The 9740-nt window shown below is 49.3% G+C and overlaps 1 protein-coding gene across 1 annotated transcript; it reads left to right on the plus strand.

Annotated features, from left to right (window-relative positions):
• The first annotated feature begins 5094 nt into the window (after positions 1 to 5094).
• Positions 5095 to 8357, plus strand: CHP2 (calcineurin like EF-hand protein 2). Its single transcript, XM_007449988.1, has 7 exons — positions 5095 to 5365; positions 5781 to 5853; positions 5962 to 6042; positions 6169 to 6299; positions 6490 to 6551; positions 7333 to 7455; positions 7654 to 8357. Exons 1-7 carry the CDS (start codon positions 5299 to 5301, stop codon positions 7705 to 7707), a joined length of 591 nt encoding a protein of 196 aa, XP_007450050.1. The 5' UTR covers positions 5095 to 5298; the 3' UTR covers positions 7708 to 8357.
• The last annotated feature ends 1383 nt before the right edge of the window (positions 8358 to 9740 follow it).

The following is a 9740-nucleotide window of genomic DNA, read 5'->3' on the forward strand; positions in this document are numbered from 1 at the left end:
GTACGCGGGCCTCTCACTGTTGTGGCCTCTCCCGTTGCGGAGCACAGGCTCCGGACACACAGGCTCAGCGGCCATGGCTCACGGGCCCAGCCGCGCCGCGGCATGTGGGATCTTCCCGGACCAGGGCACGAACCCGTCTCCCCTGCATCGGCCCGCGGACTCTCAACCACTGCGTCACCAGGGAAGCCCCCCAGCTAGTCTTTTTGACTTTGAGATCTCTATCTCTCTATGTATCGCCATACAGAGATTTTAATTTTCACATAGTCACATTAGCCAATCTTTTCTGTATGCTTTCTGTGCTTTGTTTCATGTTTACAAAGGCCTTCAAGTTCAAGACTATAACAACATTTAAAATTTCTTCTAGTGTTGTATAGTTTCACTTTGCATTTAAACCTTTATTCTATCTGGTATTAATTTTGGTATGTGAAGGTAAGGATACAGCTTTATTTTTTCCCCCAAAAGACAGATGTCCCTAATGACATTTACTGAGTAATTCACATTTCCCCCATTGATTTGAAATGCCACTTTTATCACATGTCAAATTCCCACATGTATTTGGGTCTGTTTCTGACTTTCTTGTCTGTTTCTTTTCTGTGTATTCCTGCCCTATTACCTCATAGCTCATTGTAACTTTATAATACAGTTAAAAATCTGTTAGAATTAGTTTGCCCTCATTACTTTTTACTTTCCAGAGTTTTTCAGGCTATTCTTGGCTTTTGTCTTTAAACAGCTTTACTGAGATATAATTCACATAGCATATAATTCACTGTTTAAAGTGTACAGTTCAAGAGATAAATATATTCACATATATGTGTAACCATCACCACAATTTTAGAATGTTTTCATCACCTCAAAAATAAACTTTGTACCCTTTATCTACAACTCCCTTTCCCACTGGCTCCCCTAGTCTTAAGCAAACACTAATTTACTTTCTGTCTCTACAGATTTCCTATTCTTGACATTTCATGTTATAATGGAATAACATTATATGTGGTCTTTTGTGGCTGGTTTATTTTACTTTACAAAGTTCATCCATATTGTGGTATATATTAGCACTTCATTCCTCTTTATGGCTGAATAGTATTCCATTGTAATGGGTATATCACATTTTATTGACTCATTAATCAGTGGACATTTGGATTCTTTCCACATAGTAGCTATTGTGAATAATGCTATCAACATTCATGCACAAGTTTTTGTTTTAACACCTGTCTTCAATTCTTTTGGGTATATACCTAGCAGTGGAATTGCTCATATGGTAATTCTGTTTAACTTGCTGAGAAATCTCCAAACTGTTTTCCATAGCAGCTGCACCATTTTACATTTCTACTAGCAATGTATGAGGGTTCCAATTTCTCCACATCATGGCCAAAACTTGTTATTTTCCATTGTTTTGTTTTGTTTTAAATTCTAGCCAGTCTAGTGGGCGTGAAATGAAATCTCATTGTTGTTTTATTTGTATTTCCCTAATGACTAATGATATTGAGCATCTTTTTATGTGCTTCTTGGCCACTTGCATATCTTTGGAGAAATGTCAATTTAAGACTTTTTTGGCTCACTTAAAAATTGGGTAATTTGGAAACCCCAAATTTTAGCTGGGCACATGGCCACCCAGTACTACAGAAGTGCCCATCCTCCTCTGCAGCTAGGCTGGTTATGTGACTAAGCTCTCCCTCCAGAATGGAATGGGAAGCAATTTGCATGACTTCTAGGATACTTCCTAGGAGGGAGAGGCAGGCTCTTTTCTCTGCTTCTCCCTCTGTCCTGCTGGTGGGAACGTGAGATCTGAGGCTGGAGGTCCATCCTGGCCTGCGTCCATCCTGGATGAGGGCAATGTCCCTGGGATGATAGAGCATCAAGGGAGAGGAGCTTCCTGGAGCAGCCCTGCCAGGCCAGCCCTGGACTGTCTGCCTCCAGACCCAAACATGAGAGAGATGCCAACTTATACTTGCGATTCTTATGTGGAGGCTCTTTGTTACAACAGCTGAACCTTATCCTAACCAGGACAGCTGTCTTGGAGGGGACTTTTCTGTGTGGTTCCTTTGGGTCGGGTTGCTCCAAGAACCACAGCTGTCTGAAATTCTCAGCTCCCTCTTCCACGTGAGCCAAGCTCAGCTCCAGCCCACTCTCCTTTCCAGGCACATCTTTGGAAATCTAATGTGTGAAGATCATTGTTCCCAACTAAACAAGGCTGGAGCTAATATCTTCCAGGGGCATTGTCTTATTCTTTCCTCCCACACTTGTGCACCCACCCCACTCTCTCCCAAAGAGGCAGCCTGTTTTGAAATATGCTTTCCCTGTGGATATCTGTAGATTCTAATTAAATAACTCAGGAAACAGGCTACCTTGTGTGTGGTGTAACTTGACTCTTGCTAGAAAGATGAGTTTGGAACTTGTAAGTTCCCTGTTAAGCTGACAAATTTAAAAGCTTAATTTGAAAAACTAACCAAATTCCCCTTGCAGTATGAGGGCAGAAAGGGGGGCTTGGTCAAGCCTTCTTGTCCTGAGCTCTCAGCATGAGGACACAGATATTTGGACTTCCCAGGTATATGGCCTTGTTATATAATTTCTTATATGCCCTCCACCCTTATGGAACCTGCAATTTTATGGGGAAAAGGAGCTCTAACATATATTAAAATATTAAACTCATTGAGAACATTGTAAAAACAACTGAGCTTTTTGTTATTGAGTTGTAAGTGTTCTATATTTTCCCAACTATCCTTGTATCTTCATTTTTCCAGTTGAACCTCAGTATTGCTTCATCAAGAATGGCTAGCAACTTTTATGCAGCTTAAAAGCAAATGACAAACGTTTCGCCTGAATCCTATTCAACAGATTCTTCAGATGAAATTCTCCCCAAAACATTTCCCCTTTAAATGCCCTGAAAAGATGTGGCCATGTAAATTGTGAAGTTGATTTAAACACTACTTGTGTGCATGAAGCAGGAATCAATTCTAGCACAGTGTTTCCCTGTAAGGTTGTGATGGCATGTGGATTGGGGTTGTAAATTGCTCTCTGGCCTGATTTACTTTAGTGCCGCACTGACTCAGAGATTAAGGCTGGAGGAGCTCTTTCCAAGATCAGCAGCCCAAGCTGGCCTGAGATGATTACTGCAGCCTCCCAGGGACTCTTACCCCCTCCTGGGTTCAGAACCTAACCCATCCTACACTCCCAGGGTGGCGCCAGAGTGATTGCTTGGCTTCATTAGGGAGCAGTGTAGTTTCCCGCATGCTTTAGTCCTTGTGGGGCACCTGAAAGGGAATCAAGCATTCTTTATGACTGTTGCCTAATCCTTGGGGTACCTGAAAAGAGAAGCAGGCACTTCTGAGATCAATATTTTCAAGGCTTATCTGATGTGAGACTCTGCCTGGGGCTAGAGGCTTGATTGTTTCTCCAGTTTCTCTCTCTTCAAGGTGGGTATGAACTTGAACCCTTGTAATGAACAGCTTGCCTTCTTTTCCCCTTGGGAAATTTGTGTATATATGTGATTATGATGAGGGAAGAGAGGTTAATTATACATGCAAAGCTGGACACCTGTGGTGCTTGTTCATTTACAACTGAGTTTCTCAACTTTTAAAAAATTATCACCTCCCACTTAAGGAGCATTGTTAGACTTTTTTTTCCTTAACCACCCCCCCTCCCATGAAATCTTTTTTTTTTTTTTTTTTTGGCTGCGTTGGGTCTTCGTTGCTGGGCGCGGGCTTTCTGTAGTTGCGGCGAGCGGGGGCTCCTCTTCATGGCGGTGCGTGGGCTTCTCATTGCGGTGGCTGCTCTTGTTGGGGAGCACAGGCTCTAGGCGCACGGGCTTCAGTAGTTGTGGCTCGCGGGCTCTAGAGCGCAGGCTCAGTAGTTGTGGCGCACAGGCTTAGTTGCTCCATGGAATGTGAGATCTTCCCGGACCAGGGCTCGAACCCGTGTCCCCTGCATTGGCAGGCGTATTCTTAACCACTGCGCCACCAGGGAAGTCCCTCCCATGAAATTTTAATACTACAGATATATATCTATTTATGTGTTATATGTGTGTCTGTGTTTCATACATAAAAAGAAGATTTTTGCCCCTTGGGGGTGATGTGGCCCCCATGGAGGATACATGCTTTATAACAGTTCACAGCTACTTCAAGCGATGGCAAGCCTCCACCACAGAAAAGTGGGAAGATGGCAGTGTAGCAAGCATGTGAGTTAATGCACTTAAAAGGCATAGCAAAGTGCAGGGCCCATGGTGAGTGCTCAGAAAAATGAGAGCCCTTGCTGTCGTTGTCATTATTATTATGTAAAGGTTGGTGACAGTGAGGTTTGTAACGCTCCCTCAGGCTGCATGTGGATTCCCCTGGTGCTTGAGGGCTGGTCGGAGGGCTGTCAGTCCCTTAGCTGGAGCTTCTACCAGAGCCCAATAGGGTTCATAAGGGTGCAGCCGGGCTGGCTGGGGACTATAGCAAGAGGACCCCTCAGGATGCCCCCTCTACACATGGCAGCTGTTCCCAGCTGCCCCCAAGCGGCGCCAGGCAGGACTGCGGGCCTAGTGGTGTCAGATCTGATTTTTCAGAAGCCAGGAATTTGGGATTTGGGGTTAAATATCCAGATTTTTAAGCATTGACTCAATTAAACAACAACAAGGCTATGTGGACCAAACAAAAGAGATGAAACCAAGATAACGCTGACTTGTCCAGAGTGAGAAGCATAGCTGGGATTCCAATCCAAGTCTTTCAAACCCGGCTCTCCTTCCACTTAAACCAGCCCTTGCTCTCCGCCTCCCAACCCTCCTCGCTTCAGCCCCGTTTGGGACTCTTTCAAGGCCTCTGCCTCCAGGCCCGAGGGGACCCCAGGCTGGGGCCATCCCGGATTGGGACGAACGCGTCTAGCTCCCCTGCCCACCCGTCACCCACTTCCCAGAAGGGCTTGGATTCTGTCTCCAGATGAAGAAGGGCGGACCTCGCTAGAGCCTTGCTTGGCGGCACCCGGAAGACCCAGGGCCGGGCGGGAGGAGGCGGGTCGGTGCCGGGGCGAGAGTGGGAACGGGGACTCGCGGCCGGGGGACCCGGCCCAGCCCAGCCCCTCCCCTCCCCTCCCCGCCCGACCTCAGAGTCTCGGGACGCAACCGCGCGTTCTTCGCTCCCGCCCCGCTGACCCCGCCACTCTGGCACGGTTTTCTATTCGCCCGGGTCGCGGGTGGGAGGCGAGGAACGGCGGGGTTCAGGAGCCTGGCTCCCCGCCAGGGCTGTGGCCTTCGGCCCAGGGGCCACTAGGCGGCCGCGCCCGCGAGGCGGGAGGGGAGGACGCCGGCCCCGGCGCAGCTCGGCCATGGGCTCCCGCAGCTCCCACGCCGCCAGGATCCCCGACGTGGACAGCATCCAGCGGGAGACCGGCTGTGAGTGCGGCGCATAGCGCCCGGGGACCCGGTAGGGTGCCGGGGGGCTCCGGGGGAGGGTCCCGGGGCCGGGCGAACCTAGAAGATCCTAGCGGCCGGGCTCGCGGGCGGAGGGCGCGTTCACCCAGGGGTCCCGGCTCCGGGCTTGCGGGCACCCAGGTAGCCTCCAGCCGGGGTCGAGGCAGACTGCAGGACCGGAGGCGTATGGAGGGGTGGCTTTGGTCTCTTTTGGTCTCCCGGACCTCCCGGGTCGCACCCCGCACGCTCGGCCCCGGGCCCCGGGTGGAGCCTCCCTCCAGCCAGCCCCCCGCCCCCCGCTCAACCCCCGCGGCCTCCTTGGGCATGGAGCGCGCCCCGGGGTTTGGCCGCGTCCCCAGAGTCCTCGGAGAGTCACCGTCCGCCTCCGCCCCCGCAGTCTCGCAGGCCAGTCTGCTCCGCCTCTACCACCGGTTCCGAGCGCTTGACAGGAATGAGAAGGGCTACCTCAGGTGAGCCGGAGCTGGCCTTCTGACCTCTCACCTCTGCCTCTCTGACCCCGTCCCCTCCTTGACCATGTTCCGTCTTTGCCCCACCCCCCTGAAACTTTGACTTTCCAGCCGCGTGGATCTGCAGGAGATCGGGGCGCTGGCCGTGAACCCCCTGGGAGACCGCATTATAGACAGTTTCTTCCCTGACGGGTGAGCCTCGCCGCGGGTGGGGAGGTGGGGGTGAGAGCTGGTGGGGGGAGGTTAGCGACTGAGGCAGAGGCAGGGCCACGGCGACCACCGCGCCTGCACCATTGCCTGCCTCCCCCCACCCCCCAGGAGTCTGCAACTGGACTTCCCAGGCTTTGTCAGAGTCCTGGCTCACTTTCGACCTGTAGATGTTGAGGACCACGGAAACCAGGACCCCCAGGAACCCGAGCCCCTCAACAGCAGAATGAACAAACTTCGCTGTGAGTCTGTGTCCCCTACCCGAGTGAGACCCCAGATTGACCACACCCGTTGAGAGGGCCCAGGCACCTTCCATTCCCTGTGTGGGCCCACTGGTGCCCCCTGCACCCCCCCACTCCTCCAAGGTGAACTTTGGAGGGAAGAGAAGCAGGGAAGACCCACCTTCCTTTTCCCCCTCCACTCTCTTCCCAGTTGCGTTCCAGCTCTACGACCTGGATCGAGATGGAAAGATCTCCAGGCATGAGATGCTGCAGGTTGGAAGAACCCAAGGGAAGGGGGGCGTGGTAGAACGGAATGGCTGTGGGTGATGGAGCGATGGTTGGTGGGTGGGAGATGCAGATGACTGGCGTGTTGGGCGGGGAATAGGAATGGATGGGGTTGGAGTGTGGGTTAGTTGGGAGATGGGTTGGGGAACATTTGGGTATGAGGTTGGAAATAGATCAGTAGCTCTCAACTGGGGGTGATTTTGCCCCCTGAATGACACTGGCAATATGTAGAGACCTTTTTGGTTGACGGGGTGGTGCTCCTGGGACCTAGTGGGTAGAGGTCAGGAACACTGCTAAACATTTTACAATACCCAGGGTGGTACCCTGTGTACCAGGGGTACAATACCCCTCCCCACCCAAAGGAGTTATCTGGCCCCAAATGGCAATAGTGCTGAGACTGAGACACTCTGGGATAGATGTGATGAGGTGGGGGATGGATTTGGGACTAGTTGGAGGATGAGATGGGGGATGGGGTGGAGGATAGGCGGAGACTGGGTTCTAAGGTTGGGCTTGAGTAATGAGCTTGGGCACATTATTGAGGTGAGAGTGGGATAGTGAATGACAGATGGGGAGGTTGGATGGAGAAGCAATGGGGGAATTATTGGGGGCTGTGGTGGGAAGTGACTGGAATTGGGGGAAAATGAATGAGGGATGGATTACAAAATTGGCACTAACATTTGGGGTGATGCGGACAAGGTTTGGGGGATGGTGTTAGTAGTCTCTGCGCCTCCTCCTTATGGCTGTCTCTGTCTCTTCCTCCACCACCCAGGTACTCCGGCTGATGGTTGGGGTACAGGTGACAGAAGAGCAGCTGGAGAGCATTGCCGACCGCACAGTGCAGGAAGCCGACGAAGATGGGGATGGCGCTGTGTCCTTCCTGGAGTTCGCCAAGGTCAGTATGCCCTCAGGCCTGGGAAGTTGAGACCAGGAGTCCCTAGGACAGGTGGACATGGGAAATGAAGTTGGAAGGAGGACGGCAGAAAGAGAGGGGGTCCCCCAGGGAATCATGGGGCCTGGGGGATGGGAGAGGAGGCTGGAAGCATAGAGGTTTGGAATTCAAGCCTCTCAACTACCACCCGTCTCCCCTCAGTCCTTAGAGAAGATGAACATCGAGCAGAAAATGAGCATCCGGATCCTGAAATGACGCCCTTTGTGCCATGGGTGGCTTACATGGACCAGTTCTGCTTGGGATTCCTCCTCATGGACGCCCAGCCCCAGGGAACTGTATTCTTACTTGTACACTGAGCTCTAACTAGGACCAAGGAGAAAAGCTTGGAGGGGTGTTTACCAACTCATTTGATCTCAGATCTGTGAATTAGCCAGAAAATTTTTGGTTGCAAGTGACTGAAAACCCAAATCAAAGAGATTTCAGTTAAAAAAGAATTTTATGGGCTCATGTATTGAAAAAGTGTGGAAGTATCCAGAAAACTGGGAAGGTCTGGAAGTGTCTCAGGCACAGCTGAATCCAAGGACCAAAATGATGCTATCAGGACTCAGTTATTCTCTGTCTCTTATCTCAGCTTTCTTTTGTGTTGTATTCGTTCTCAGGTGGGCTCTTTCCTTGTAGTGGAGGATGGCCACCAGCAGTTCCAGGCTTCCATCCTACTAGCCTAGTAATGCAGAGGGAAGAGATTTTCTTGTTCAATAATTCCAAGCAAAGAGTCTCATTAGACCCCCTGGAACCTTGTCCTTTCTCCAGGGGAATGGAACTTTCTATTTGGCCAGGACTGTGTCATGTGCTAAATGCCAGAGCCAGGAAATAAGGCCTGAGGAGGACTCAAGATGGGGTAAGGGATGGTTGCTTAAAGGAAAATACAGGGCTGTTATCAGAAGGGGAAATGATGCTGGTCAGGCAAAACAAGAGATATCCATTAGTGTTAGGTTGACCAAGTGGAGGGATCGTTGAAGTCTGGCTTCTTAAGTGGGTTTTCACTGATGAAGGTGGGTAGTGGGGGAAGAGGTGATGTAAAAATAATAAAGAAGACATACCTTCCTAGAGTATGAAATAATTAAAAGGTTTGGAGAGTACTTCCATTTTGTTTCACGGTAAGAGGTTCAAGCATTGGCATATCACAGAAGAGAGTGTAAAAGTCACATAAAATCATGAGATTCTATGTCTGTAGCAAAGCACTCTGGCTATACGTAAAGGAGATGCTGTCGGTACCCCGCTCATATCCCTCCCGAGGCCTGTGCTGGAGTTGTCTTGTATCAACACATTGATACAAGACACACTGGGAGCCAGTTGTGCTTCTATCTTCCTAAGTCTGCTTTCAGTGATGTCAGACTTGGTAGCTTGAAATTGCTGCGGTGGGAATATTTACACCATAGACATTGGCAGATGCAATAGTCCAGCACTTTTCTGCTTAGGAGAGCCTGTTTTTAAACATTTTTCAGCACATTAGCTGCTTGGCATTCACCATTACTGTATATGTCAATGACTTTTCCCCCAGCTTTATTGAGATATAATTGGTATATAAAAAACTGCACATAATTAATGTATGCAATTTGGTGAGTTTGGACATGTGTATACACTTGTATTACCATTACCATGATTAAGGTAATAAACATATCCATCATCTCCAAAAATTTCCTGTGTCGCTTTGTTTTTTAGGTTTATTTTAACATGTGTAGTAGGAACATGTAACATGAGACCTAACATGCTTAACGTATGTTTAAGTACACAGTATTACTGTTGACTAGGCACTCTGTCGTATGGCAGACCTCTGGAATTTCCTCATCTTGTATAACTGTAACTTTTACCCATTGAGCAACAGGTTCTCATGTCCCCTTCCCCCCATCCCCTGGGAATCACCATTCCATCGACTGCTTCTGCACACTTGACTATTTTAAGTGCCTCACATAAGAGGAATCATGCAGCACTTGTCTTTCTGTGACTAATTTCATGCAGCATAATGTCACCCAGGTCCATCCATGTTGTCACAAAGGGTAGGATTTCCTTCTTTTTAAAGACAATAATATTCCATTGTATGCGTATACCACACTTTCTTTATCTACTCATCTGTTGACGGACGTTTGGGTTGATTATTGTGAATAAGGCTGCAAAGAACATGGGAGTGCAGGTATCTCGTCAAGATAGTGATTTCATCTCCTTCGGACATACACCCAGAAGTGGGACTGCTGGATCATACGGTAGGTTCTATTTTTAATTTTTTGAGC

The sequence above is a fragment of the Lipotes vexillifer genome, unplaced genomic scaffold, assembly GCF_000442215.2.
Source record: "Lipotes vexillifer unplaced genomic scaffold, Lipotes_vexillifer_v1.1 scaffold811, whole genome shotgun sequence".
Lineage (NCBI taxonomy): Eukaryota > Metazoa > Chordata > Mammalia > Artiodactyla > Lipotidae > Lipotes > Lipotes vexillifer.

Bases quoted from the DNA above. Each gene is read 5' to 3' on its own strand.
- CHP2 (XM_007449988.1), top strand. From the start codon at position 5,299: ATGGGCTCCCGCAGCTCCCACGCCGCCAGGATCCCCGACGTGGACAGC. The intron at 6,043-6,168 runs GTGAGCCTCGCC...CCCACCCCCCAG, and splicing joins GACAGTTTCTTCCCTGACGG to GAGTCTGCAACTGGACTTCC. The intron at 6,552-7,332 runs GTTGGAAGAACC...TCCACCACCCAG, and splicing joins CCAGGCATGAGATGCTGCAG to GTACTCCGGCTGATGGTTGG.